Source organism: Planococcus citri, chromosome 2 (assembly GCF_950023065.1).
Source record: "Planococcus citri chromosome 2, ihPlaCitr1.1, whole genome shotgun sequence".
Taxonomy (NCBI): domain Eukaryota; kingdom Metazoa; phylum Arthropoda; class Insecta; order Hemiptera; family Pseudococcidae; genus Planococcus; species Planococcus citri.
In genome coordinates this window covers 65,598,999-65,612,033 of record NC_088678.1, presented here as the reverse complement: position 1 = coordinate 65,612,033, position 13,035 = coordinate 65,598,999, and the positions used below count along the sequence as shown (strand labels likewise).

The 13,035-nt window shown below is 33.3% G+C and overlaps 2 protein-coding genes and 1 long non-coding RNA gene across 5 annotated transcripts; all 3 read right to left on the bottom strand.

Annotated features, from left to right (window-relative positions):
- Window positions 1-289: 289 nt before the first annotated feature.
- Window positions 290-5,334, bottom strand: LOC135837122 (vesicular glutamate transporter 2-like). Of its 3 annotated transcripts, XM_065352293.1 has the most exons (11): window positions 5,160-5,332; window positions 4,659-4,801; window positions 4,310-4,481; window positions 3,926-4,156; window positions 3,653-3,827; window positions 3,178-3,311; window positions 2,977-3,097; window positions 1,317-1,450; window positions 1,097-1,239; window positions 863-983; window positions 290-781 (listed from the first exon to the last, which is right to left on the bottom strand). In XM_065352293.1, the coding sequence occupies exons 2-11, from the start codon at window positions 4,661-4,663 to the stop codon at window positions 620-622; spliced, it is 1,398 nt and encodes a 465-aa protein (XP_065208365.1). In that variant the 5' UTR covers window positions 4,664-4,801; window positions 5,160-5,332; the 3' UTR covers window positions 290-619. The 3 variants fall into 3 exon arrangements, with proteins under 3 accessions (XP_065208365.1, XP_065208364.1, XP_065208366.1); XM_065352292.1 differs by lacking the exon at window positions 4,659-4,801 and having other exon boundaries at window positions 5,160-5,334; XM_065352294.1 differs by lacking the exons at window positions 4,659-4,801; window positions 5,160-5,332 and adding an exon at window positions 5,009-5,153.
- Window positions 5,335-8,671: 3,337 nt separating this feature from the next.
- Window positions 8,672-11,110, bottom strand: LOC135837110 (vesicular glutamate transporter 2-like). The gene is made up of 9 exons (XM_065352274.1): window positions 10,856-11,110; window positions 10,530-10,760; window positions 10,246-10,420; window positions 9,975-10,108; window positions 9,778-9,898; window positions 9,560-9,693; window positions 9,339-9,481; window positions 9,130-9,250; window positions 8,672-9,044 (listed from the first exon to the last, which is right to left on the bottom strand). Exons 1-9 carry the CDS (start codon window positions 11,021-11,023, stop codon window positions 8,874-8,876), a joined length of 1,398 nt encoding a protein of 465 aa, XP_065208346.1. The 5' UTR covers window positions 11,024-11,110; the 3' UTR covers window positions 8,672-8,873.
- A 308-nt stretch (window positions 11,111-11,418) lies between these two features.
- Window positions 11,419-11,883, bottom strand: LOC135834223 (uncharacterized). The gene is made up of 2 exons (XR_010556616.1): window positions 11,769-11,883; window positions 11,419-11,659 (listed from the first exon to the last, which is right to left on the bottom strand). It is a non-coding gene; the product is annotated as an uncharacterized LOC135834223 (long non-coding RNA).
- Between the last annotated feature and the right edge of the window lie 1,152 nt (window positions 11,884-13,035).

Here is a 13,035-nt window from a genome sequence, read left to right as displayed (position 1 = left end):
CCTCCCCCTCCCCCCCAAAAAGGAAAAACACTCAACTTTATTTGGTGCGATCTTGAATTTTATGTTGAAAGAAAATAAAAATATAACAAGGAAAAAGTCACATGAAAAACTTGAAACACTTTTTTCTTAAAACGAGTTTTGTGACAATGTTGACCCTTTTCTTACGTGTAGAATGCCAAATTACTTGTTTTTTTTTTTGCTTCTCGAAGTACGAATTTTTGAAGGCGTTTGCCCTCGATTTGTTCGGGTAAATTTTCATCTTTTTTCTAAACCAAGAAAAAAACATATCTGAAACTTCCATAAATTTACTTAAAAGAGAAAATAGCAATTTCTTATAAGCCCTAATGCAAATTATATCAATTGACAAGATTGTCATTTAATTTTTTATTCAACTTTAAAAACTCGTCAGTCTTCTCCCCCCCTCCCCTTTCAAAAAACACCTCCAATTTTGTTCATGTCAGGTTGACAAATTTTTGCAAAATTGAATAATAATACAGAAACAAAAAATCACTCAGGACGAGGATGGTTTTTAAGGGGAAGGGGATACAATTTTGAGGGCACCATTTGATGCAAGCTCCAGGGGGCCCCAATAGACGCAGTCGACACCTGGATAGCAATCTCACGAATTCTCTTCTTTTGACTGTTCTATCGGATCTTTTTTCTTAGGATTGTAGTTAGCCCAGGATCGCTGCTCTCCAGATCCGAATATTAAGTAGAGGATTCCAATGATTAAGCATTCGCAGCTTAAAGTTACGAAGCAAATGTTCCATTGGTAGAGGCTCTAAAAATACAATACATGAGAATTTTTATGAACGATCAATTCTCAAAAAAATACACAAAGATATGACTGATGCTAACGTACCTGAGAAGTGACAATGAATCCAAATAAAATCGGAGTAAGTATTAATGAACCGGTGTAAAACACATTAGCTACAGAATTCAAAAACGACGCGTACTTCGGTGTAAAATCGAGAAATAAAATTCTGAAATATTGAAATTTTTCGGCAAAAAGTGATGTGAATTCGTATGATTGTGAGATATTATTCATCTTAATTTGTAAATAGGCTACCTAAAATTTATTATGCTATGTACTTACAAAACGGACGTAATGGTAAAGGTACCGCAAAATTGTATTACTGAAAGGGCAACTATTGCTGCCGTCAAGTTGGACCATAAAACTAAGGACATCAGGCCAAGTACGCTGCTAAATGTGCCAATACTCATAAACAGCTTGTGAATCTGCAGATAACATAAGTACGTATTTTTATGAGTTGAGTAGAATGAGACGAAGGTGAAATTTCTTGAGAAAGACTCACGTTTGTAATAGAAAGAAGTTTATGCGATCTTATGTAATCTCCAATTAATCCGCTGAGTGGAGCTGAAATAACTGCGCAAATTTGCGGTATCATGGAAATGAAGCCAATTTTTTTGATATCTATGTTGTTGGTATCTAGAATAATTATAGATAACACCCCGATGAATAAAATATCCATTGTGAAATATATTAAGATTTAATGTTATTCTAAACTTCTTCCATCCATTAAGATTTTCAAACTGGAGCGATTTGAAATTGCTGGAGGCTCCAAATCGTAACGAAAATGGCAGAAATCGATTCAGGAGATCAACTTTAAGGTATAGAAGGAATTTTGAGCAACTTGTTGCAAAAATTGACGGTTTTAGATTTTTTAAAGATGATTTTCCAACATAAAAAAAATGCACTTTTTCAGTCGTCATTTCGAATTATTCAACAGCCTTTACGAGTTAATTAAACTCAGAAAAAAAAACTAGCAAACGCCAAGATTCCATCTGTCCATATGGATGGACTCAGAAACTTGAAAAACAGTCCAACTTGACCATACTTAAGTAAGACTTGGTTTTTGACCCAGATGGATACTGAATTATGACAGGATTAAATTTTCAGCTGCAAAGTTTGCTTTGAATTCTCCCCCTCTCTCCACCCCGAAAAAATCAAATAATTGACATGTAAAATATTGACGTCTTCTTCTCCTTCCCCCAGCCCCCCCCCCCCAAGAAGTCGCAAATTGTTCGAAAAATATCCTGCTAAAGTTGTGCTTTTTTATTTGAAATTATACCATCAGAATATGTTTGCTATTTTCAAAAATTCACCAAAAATCGAAAAATGAACTTCGGCAGCTCAAAATTTGGTTCTAAGATACATATGAATGACATGCTCTTTTTCAGTGAGCAGTGAGCCTTCAGCTTAATTGAAATTGATAAGATGTAAAAATACCCGTGTGAGCAGGGACGAAAATAAGATGAGGGTGGGGTGGACCCCCCTCCCAGTTATCAAATTTTGAAAAAATATGCAAATTTTGGCAATGCTGACAATTTTTTAAAAATTTCAGACTTGATAAAGAAGCATTTTTGTTGACTTTTTTGGAACTTGATTTACACATACACACATCATTAAAATTCTAAAATTTTGAAACCAAAAAATCAAACCCCTCGCATAGAAAAAACAAAGCTCTTTCACCCATCAAAATACGAATTTTCGAAAGCTTTTGCTTTCAGCTTGTTCGAGCCTGTTTGTTTTTTTTTTCAATCTTGGAAGTTTAAAAATAATATAAATTTGGTAACTGAGAAAATCGAACTCTTCACATGAAAAACCATGTGTTTTCATTGATAAAAATACAAATTTTTTGAAATATTTTTCACTCACTACGCTCGGGCTAATTTGTTTCTCTTTTACATAATGAAAAATTCCACGTTTGAGGCTTCTAAAAACTGAGCAGGGAAAACGAAAAAATTTTTCATAAGTCATGATATAGTCTATAAGGAACCTACGTATAATTTCTACTGCCAGAATTGTTTTCTCATCTTTAATTTTATTCTGCAAAATTGGTATTTTTTTCTCATATCAGTTGGCAAATTTTAGGGTTGTACCTCCCCCCACCCCTTCCATTAGTTTCGTCCTTGCTTGTGATATTCAATTAACTAATTATGAAAATACGATACCTTTGAGATATTGTGGTACATACAAGTACGTGATAGTTTGATAAGATCCGATGGAAAATTTTATCAAGCAAGCTACCCAGAATGGCATACAAGTCAGAATTTTTTTCCACGGATAAGCTATCTACAAGAAATTTACGCGTGGGTTAGAATAAATTTGAACTTGGAAACCACTTTAAATTAGGAATTCGAATGATGGCGTACTTTTTCGTTATTGTAGTCACAGTTGATCGTTTCTTTGATGAAGTTTTTCTCCTGTTCGTTCATTCGATTATCTTCTGAGGGGTCATTTTTAACCACAAATATCCAAATCCAATACCATGCGAATGAAGCTGCTCCTAAATGACATGATTTCGCCATTTGAGTCATTTAATATAGTCCCAGAGCCATATTATTTATTAAAGTTACTTAGGAATTGCTTAGCTAACAGTAGGTAATGAAATTCGATGCTATTTTCCCAGACGTGATAGAATTTTTGAAAGTGGATTTTTGTCAATGAATCAAGAGATTGGATCTCAAAATGCTCATTTATAATTTTTTTTAAAATATAAAATTCATTCATTCGTTTGCTAGAAAGGTTGAAAAGAAATTCGCCAACTTAGCCAAGCAATTCTTCCTGCTTATAAAATGGGCCACTGGTCCTAAAACTTGTATGTAGAGTAGGTAGTCTAATCCTTACCACTGATGTAAAACAGTGCTTCCCAATTCGAAAAGCTCAATATCCATCCAGAAATGATGAAAGATATCCCAGATCCAAGATTTGCTCCAACCACACTAAAAGATACGAACTTGGCTCGCTCATCAGGAGGTGCCCAACGTGAGAATATTTGCGTGACGCTTGCGTACGAAAAAGCCTAATGTAAGTACATACATATCACATTTCTAGTTATTCTTTTGCATTTTGTGGGTCCCAAATCTCAAGTTTGAAAGAAATGCATCTATTACAACTCACTTCGAATGCTCCAAGGATCACATTAGTGATAACGAATACGTTGAAATGAATGTTTAAAAAAACTGGAGTGAAGAAAGTGACCAGTGATGTTACCAGAATACCAATACTGTAAATCGTGCTTCCTCCAAATTTTCCGGCTAGAAGGCCTCCTATTGGACTGAATAACCGACCGTAGGAAAAACTGCTCAGTATGATTCCTTTCTGGTGCGAGCTCCAATTGAAATCGGCTCTCTGTGGTGAAAATGATAAAACAAATTAAACTGTATTACTTATAGTTGGGTACCTATATCGTGTTCTTTGATTGCTTCGAGAAAAAAAAACGAATAATAAGTACAATTGAGACTTATATCGAATATCGATAGATAATACTCATGTTTATTAAACCTTGTCAATGGTTCCGTTTTGAAGATTGATATTTTTCACCGAAGTCATTTCCACTACAGCCATACCCAAGTTAGAATGTAAATAAAACATATTCGCATACCCGATAAAAACCATCGTCACGATTATGTATCTTTTAGGAATCTTGAATTCTGAAATCTTCATTTTTGCGAACCTGTGGATAAGTTAATAATTAAGTAATTGAAACCATAACAATTTGTGTCGACTGTCGACCTTGCCACTGAATACATTTGTTATTCGTGTATGTAGGTAGGTACTTCAAATTCTTAAAGTTGATATATCAGGTGTTTGATAGCAGCCAAGAGAGAGATAATGGTTTATGTGGGATTACCTCATTCTTTCAAAATAGCTCACGAAAACAGCACCTATCAGAAGTAATCACTACCTGGTCGATTAAAATGAAATTTCGTTCATCACTTGCGCAATTAAGGATTGAAAAGCAATCGCTGATCCACGTTATATGGCTTTTGAAAACTTGAAAAAAAAATATGTAGTTGAGTTGTTCATTATGCATCATTATCCCACGCTAGACCTACCTAATTTTACAAAATTGTTGATAATTTTTCGTAAATTACCACAAATTTTGAATTGCTAGTAATTTTTTGTAAATGATACGTAATTCTTCGTAAATTAAAAGTAAATTTTTCGTAAACTATCGTTACTTAATTAATTGTGATGTACCTAATGGTAATCTTTGGTAAGTACGCAAATTTGTAATTTTTGGTAAATTGCTGGTAATCTTCGACGAATTACCGCGGTAATCTGTGGTAATTTACTAGGTAGGTACGTAGTGTGGAGTTGCGAAACTCTTCCAAAAAAATATAAATATTACCACTGTTCGAAAAAATTGATAAGCATTCGACTAATAACACAGATTCACATCAAAAAATTTCATATCATCGACCAAGACGAAAAAATAGCCAGACTGCACGTGCACTCACGAACATGAAAATACGTAATATAATCAGACCCTTTCGTCAGAACCGAAAACTACCAACTGAAACATTCACACACGTAATTCACACGTACTTACGTGTAATGGAAAAATGTCCGATAAACTCGTAGGTAAAATCTGCGGACTCAGAATTTTTGCTGAGTTCACACATTTCACTGCTAAAGCACCGTTAGACAGAGCGACGATGTTATACATTGTCGCCGAACACTTGACAGTGTCATTTCTATGGATTTTTCTACATTTCGTTTCCTGTGGGTTGAAGTATTTGAGATCGCGAGAATCAAGTCGTTAAATTACCTACTAATTTTTGGTAATTTTCTGGTAATTTTCGTGGATGAATGGTAATTTTGATGAATTACCAGAAACGTAACTCTATAGTGGTTTTACAATATTTCATCTGACTTTCAAGAACTTTGAAAAAAAATCTTCGAGCAGTGGAGTGATGAAATTGATGTATCGTGTAAGGTGGTGGTGAGGAGGGAGGGGGGGGGGTGATACCGAAATTTTCTCAACTTTTTTAGCCAGATTTCACAAGCTTTTTACTCAGACCCCCTCCTTTTCATGCTAATTAGACAGATGCGGCTCGAACAAATTTTTAAAATGTTCTTGACAAAAAATTTGAATTTTCCTATTGCAAAGTTGGTATACTTACTGAAATCAAAAATCAAAAATTCGCAATTTTTTGGTGTTATTTTTTTGCCTATTTTTTTTTAGCCTTTTGGCATTTGAGAATCAAATTCAGATAGAGAATAAAATATTTTCGATTTTGCCTGAAAGATTACGTAGATATGCACATTTAAAAGCATGTGGCTTGAATTGAATCTGACAAATAAAACCACATTTTTAATGCACGAACATAATAAAAGTGGTAATATTATAAAAATAGGTATAGGTACACGAAAACGAAGGGTTACCAGTGAGAAGGGTTCGTTTATTTATTTTTTTTTATTTATTTTTTTTTGTATCTGCATGGAACGTGCTTGAAGTCCTGTGACTTCTAGCTGTTGATGAAATTTTAAAACAACATAATTATGTGAGAGATGTGTGATGTACGTGGTATCGATACACTATAAACTTGCAGCTGCGACATTTTATTGTTTTTAAATTCGAGAATTTAGCATTTAAAAGAAACGTGTGAAGCGGATGCTTGCCTTTTGTAATTGTAAACTTGCCGAACTCTAAAACGTATAATGGTCATAAAACTGAGATTTGAATGCTTGTTGATTGTTGAGGGTGTATTTTTTTTGGTCGTTTGTACCGATGTACATATTTCTCTTCAAGAATTAGGAAAGAAGCAATAGTCAAGGCCACAGATGTGTGATTTTATTAACATTCCTTAGACCTTTGCTGTTAGATTTTTCAAGAGGTACGAGGTACGTGTTGTTTTGGTTTTAACGATGAGTTCATTCTGTGTTGATCCTTTAAGTGTAAGATACAGTTGGTTGGTGTTCGTGAGTGCTGTTATTAGTTAGGTACTACTTTACGTGTACCTATCTTTATCTTAAACATTTAATTACTTGAATTTTCGTTTCTTATGTTATGATCGTTTCTGTTGTGAATTTTTTTTTTTTTTTCAAAATTTATTATGAACTTTTGTGTTTTGTACTTATAAATCTTGTGATTTGTTTGAATTTTTACCTGAATTTTTTTTCAGTGTATTTCTACTTTCGTTGTTTTTTTTTTTTTTGAAGTGGTATTTCGCGAATGGTGAACTCGAGGTATTTCTTTGTGATCTTATGGACTTGAACAGTTTTGTTGTGAATTTTGGCTACAGACAGGTATTTCGTTGGTATAGAATATAGATACTAGTTATCCTTTCTAAACTCGTAAACATTTCGTTAGTAATATTTTCACTTGTTTTTTTTTTTTTTTTTTAAATGAAATTCCGATTTGCTGTGGTGGGTATCGTTGGATTTTATTAACCCTGTGCTGAGACTTCGTTGAGTTATTTCAAACATGTTTTCGGGATATTTGTGCATAAGTATGTTCGTCAAAATTTTGTGCTTTTTGGTATTTTTGAATGAAATTTTGCACCTTATTTCAATCTTTTTTTTTTTTTGAATTTCTGAAGTGAAAATGTTTAAAAAATTGTAGGTACTGTATAGAATTTAAATCTGCCCGAGCGAAGCGAGAGCAAACTCTTTGAAAAAATTGATTATTCGAAAAGTAAAATACGAGTAAGTGACGCAAAAAGTTGATTTTCATTGCTTCAACATAAATGGAAAATTTTCACAATAGTTTTCAGGAAATTATAATAATTATTTTGAAAGATAGGAATGAAAACCGAACAAAGCGAAGTAAAAAACTTTCGAAAATTGATAATTTTTCAAAATTAAAACTTAATTATTTTCAGTGTGAGAATGTCAATTTTTCAACTTTTCAACTTTGGTCAGTGAAAGAAAAAAGGAAAATGATCTAGTCTGTGAGCGAAACGTGAGCAAAAGCTGTGAAAAATTCATAATTCGATAACGTAGAATGATATCATTCTTGAGTTTTTGATGATGCAAAAAGTTGGTTTTTATGGCTTTAGCTTTAATATTTTTAAAAATGCGAATAGGGCTCGAGTAAGGCGAGGGCAAAAGCCTTCGAAAATTCACAATTCTCATTTTTTTTTCAGGACGTGATTTTTATATTTTTTTTCAAAAATAGTTAATCAATCAGTTTTGACAAAATTATTCGAATTTTTGGCGAGAAATAAGACCTTCATTGATATTTTAGCAGAAGTTGGGGACTTCTGGCAGTTTTCATTGGAATGCATTGAAGTTACTTATTCCATTGTTTTTTTGTTTTGGAAAATGTCAAGCTAGACAACATTATTTTTGATGTGAAAAAGTTGATTTTTCTACTCTCTACCTTGTGAAAATTCATGGTTTTTGGTAATTCTTTAATTTTCCCTCACTCCCAGCTAACACAATTTTTTCCAAACTTTCCCAAATTTGATATTCCTCAACTTTTTCGGGCCAACTTCGAGTTACATTGAAAGAACTTTTCTGTATCAATTTGAAAACTTGAAAAAAATCAACGAATTCCATGAGATTAGGTCAAACTCTCAAAGATGACTTTTCAACATTTTGTCAGATTTTTGTAAATTTGGAAAAATTCCAATAGAGTTCCTCTTTAACATATTTTCATTATCAAGTTTCAAGCAAAAAACGTAATATCCATCATTTTTTAAATTTTCCATGAAGTTGAGACTCCTCCGCCCTTTTTTTTCATGTGGCTGTTGAGTTTATTTAGCCTATATTTCGTTATTCGAATTGATCATTTGTTACTAGGTATCAGTTGAGTACCTATATCTACCTAAACCTATGCGTTTCATCAGTTTGTCCTTTGAAGGCTTTGAAACGAAATTGCCATATTTTTGAGTTGCTGAATTACGAGATTGAAAATTGGTTCACATCTTTATTTTTATCTTATAATATAAGCGCTGTTTTCTGTATCACATATCACATTGGTACGATTTTTGGGAAATCATATGTTGCCCTAAAAGAGAATTTTCCTTGAAAATACTAATAATATTTTTCCATTGAATTCAGTTCCATAATATTGAGCGATAATTGATTCTGAAAAATTCAACTCGGTACAATTCATTCACTGAGATTGCGTTCCACTTTCGTTTCCCTGCTGATTGGTTTTCTGCTCATTGGGGGTGTAATTAGCCCACGATCGAAGTTTACCAGATCCAAATTTCAAGTATATTAATCCAGTGCAAAGATACACGCTGCTTAACGTCATGAAACAAATATTCCATTGAAACACGCTCTGGAAAAATACAAAAAGTATAGAAATTAGGTAGGTACGTTTCGTATGAATAGAGCTCTACAAATTGACATTGTTGATGGCTTACGTGAGAAGTGACGACGAACCCAACGAGTACAGGTGTAATAATACCCGAACTGGTGAAAAATATATTCGCTATGGAGTTCAAAAATGAGGCGTATTTTGGAGCTAGATCGAGGAACAGTACTCTGAAATTGAGAGCGAAAACTTAGAATACAAATTATCACCAAAGATCTATCCGTAGACAAAATTTAGACATATTTACAATTTACTTACAAAATGTCTGTCATCGCAAATGTGCTCAAAAACTGGAATAGAGATATCGCTACCATATTAGCGGTGAAATTCGGCCAAACAGCTACCATCACGTAAACAATGGCGCCGGTGAATAGACCTATGCTGGTGTAAAGTTTATGTACCTGAAAAACGTGATAGAAATTAGGCTCCTCAAATCTACCTAAAATGTTGACAAATCTTGATGAAAATGCTTGCCTGACATTTGTAATAGATAAGATCTTATGAGACTTGATGTAATCGCCGAGCAAACCGTTGAGAGGAGTGGAAATTATAGCGCAGATTTGAGGTATCATCGATATGTATCCTATTTGTTTGATATCTATGTCGTTGGTGTCTGAAAATATGAATCAAATTGTGGGAAAAATTCGAATTGATAGACGCTAATAGATATTGCAATTTTATGATTTCAGATTTCAACCTTTTATGTATTGAGGTAAATAGATAGCTGTGAATGTGTAGCCACATCCTACTGAGAATTTAGCCAAACAACCGACCCAGAATGGCATACAGGTCAATATACGTCTCCATGGATACACAAGCTGGAAGCAAAATTGCTCATTTGAGTAATTTGATGCTGATTATTGTGGTATCAAATTCTTGCAAGGCTGCATTTACCTTTTCTTGGCCGTAGGTGCTGCCTACTTTCTCTTGAATGTATCGTCGTTCTGCTTCGCTGATGTTTTTGTCTTCTGATGGGTCATTTTTGACGATGAAGAACCAGACCCAGAACCAAATGAAGGAGGTTGTCCCTAAAAAAAAATAAAGCAGGGAAATGAAAAAATGAAAAAAATAAGGATTTCTTTTCTCAAAGTGATGTAAAAACTTGTTTCATTTTTTATTTTTAGCCATATCATTTATTCTGAATAACTTCAACTTAGGTACTCACCACTGAAATAAAACAGCCTCTCCCATCCCCAGGTTTTCAATATCCATCCAGAAACCAAGAAAGATACCACAGATCCAAAATACATACCAATTATGCTAAATGACACAAACTTGGTACGTTCATCAGGGGGAGCCCAACGTGAGAAAATCTGAGTGACGCTGGCATACGAGAAAGCCTATGTATTTTTAAAATACCATTCTGATCGTTTTTAATAATGATTAGCTCAGCATAATTAGGTATGATAGTTTGAAAAATCAAATGAATGGAATTTTATAGGTACCTACTTCGAAAGCTCCGAGTATTACGTTGGTTGCGACGAATAAGTTGAAATGTGTGTACAAGAAAATGGGACTGAAAAAGGTCACCGAAGCTGTAATCAAGATCCCAATACCATAAATTGTACTTCCACCGAATCTGCCTGATAGGAGTCCTCCTATGGGGCTGAGTAATCGGCCATATGAGAAGGTGCTCAATATGATTCCTTTCTCTTTAGAGTTCCAGTTGAAATCTGCTTTCTGTTACGTTATTTATTAGGGCACGAGTGAAGGAATATTTGAATTGAACTAATAAATTGAAAAGATAGGATTTGTATTTTCAGATATCGACTTACCAATTGAGTTGAACCATCTTCAAGAGTGACGTTCTTCAATGTGGTCATTTCCACGACAGCCATACCCAAATTTGTATGCAAATAAAACATATTCACGTATCCGATCAGTACCAAGAGAACGATCACATATCTTTTAGGAAATTTGCATCTGGAAGATTTCATCTTCATTTTGAACACTTTTTTTTTGTGTTGGGCTAGAAACTCGTTGATTGCGCTGAGTACGATGTAGATGCACTGTTCGTAATAGTGTCTTGTTTTTCGGTCTTTTCATCGAGTACTTGACCTCGAACTCGGAGTAATTGGTTTATGGTTTTTGATAAGAATACACACCACTTTGTGGGATTATCGGTAATTATCGAGATACCTACACGTAGTTTGCTAATGTTATAATTTAATTCTTGCGTGAAATTTATTTGTAGGTAGGTAATTGCCTACTTAGATATATAAGTAGGTAACCATATTAAAGCTGAATAAAATGTTCCATGCTAAATATAGTTTAACTACACTTGTAGAAGTAAGTACTCGTGATATAGGTAATGTACTCGTAATTGATTCTCTTTGAACAGGTTCCGATAAAATTTAATTAGAAATTATTACAAAAAAAAATTGTAAAACCGATTGTACAGTTTATTTTTAACGTCATAAATTTCAATGAGTTCTTCTGATATCCTCGACACGTGAACGTTTTCCAGTATAGTTGGCCCATGGTTGAAGTTCCCCAGACCCGTAATGTAAGAAAATTAGGCCCACAAGTAGATTAATGCTGCCGAACATGATGAAGCAAATATCCCATTGTGCTTTACTCTGTAAAAAATGAAATATAAATTGAAAATATGCACATCGCAAGTAGGTATACCTAATTGCCCAACGAATTTAATATACGAGTCGTCATCATGAATGAATATGAACTTACGTGAGTGGTCACCACAAATCCTACCAATGTTGGGGTCACGATGCCAGATGAGGTAAACAAAACGTTGGAGATGGAGTTGAGAAATGCTGCATATTTGGGTGCCAAGTCCAGAACTAGAACTCTGAAAATTGCGATGAATGAGTTGATATTACTTGATAAATAAATAATTATTGTATTCAAAATTAATATACCTACCTAATCTGAATTTCAGAATGGAAGAATTTATTAGGTTTACAATGGTATCGCAGAATTTTTATGTTTCAATTTTAAAATTCTCAATATTTTTGTGACTCCAATTAGAATAGGAAGACTTATTGTTTGATGAAATAACGTAGTGATGAGTGTTAAATTATGAGATAATCGATTCAAGTTAACTAATCCATAATTTTATTTTTGTTTGTTTCAGGGAGTACGATCTTACAACTTGAAAGTGATATAGGTAAGTAGTATTGAAATGAGTAGGTACAATTAGGCGAGTCTTCGTTGAAACGCATGCAGTAAAAATTTGACACTTTTTGACATCCTCTCCCCTCACTGACATAATCTCAATATTTACATGTTGAATAAAAAAATTGCATCATATTTTTATCCGCTTCACTTTGTTGTTTTTCATTTTATCTTGACTCCAATTTTTTTTAATTTTATTTTCATTTTTATGACTTTTTCAAAGTAAATAAATTTAAATAAATGAAAATAAGGTGAGGATGAATGGAAAATGTATAATTTTTAGTGTTTTTCACATGTTTCGATGAACTTCCCTTCCTGATCTCCAATGTGTGGCTTATTTACACTCGATACATTTTTTTCCGATTTTTTTGTATTCACTCTCTGAAATTGTTAGCTTGGATTAGAAGATCACGTCATAAAATTTTCAACTTCCCTGATGAACAATAAGTAGTTACTTATTGTTGAATGAGCCTCTCATTTTACAAAATGTACCTACTACCTAATCAAATCAATCTTAGAATTCGTAGTAAATATTATCGCCATTTTTAAAATTAAAAACCTTCCTAGTTACAACACCTCAGTTTATTCCCTATTTTGTGAAAATAATTTTGCAAATTATTTTTTGCTTCCACTTGTCTTAAATATAATATTTTATTATGAAAAAAAACTGAAAATTTTAGAAAAATTGGTGGTACGTGCAAAAAGCTTTCTTCAAAAGTTGTCAAAAATTGAAAAAAAATTCGAAATTAAAATTTTCATGTTCATATTTTTGAATTTTATGATTTGATCCATTTTCTAGAAAATTGTTTGAAGGTTTCAC

Excerpts from the sequence above, each read along its gene's own strand:
- LOC135837122 (XM_065352292.1), bottom strand. The coding sequence starts at position 5,185 with ATGCTTATCAATTTTTTCGAACAGTG. Across the intron at positions 4,482-5,159 it reads ATCAATTTTTTCGAACAGTG|GTTCGCAAAAATGAAGATTT; the intron begins GTAATATTTATA and ends ACTTATCCACAG. Across the intron at positions 1,451-2,976 it reads TGTACCACAATATCTCAAAG|ATACCAACAACATAGATATC; the intron begins GTATCGTATTTT and ends TAATTATTCTAG.
- LOC135837110 (XM_065352274.1), bottom strand. The coding sequence starts at position 11,023 with ATGAAGATGAAATCTTCCAGATGCAAATTTCCTAAAAGATATGTGATC. Across the intron at positions 10,761-10,855 it reads AAGATGGTTCAACTCAATTG|AAAGCAGATTTCAACTGGAA; the intron begins GTAAGTCGATAT and ends ATAACGTAACAG. Across the intron at positions 9,694-9,777 it reads TTTACCTCAATACATAAAAG|ACACCAACGACATAGATATC; the intron begins GTTGAAATCTGA and ends TCATATTTTCAG.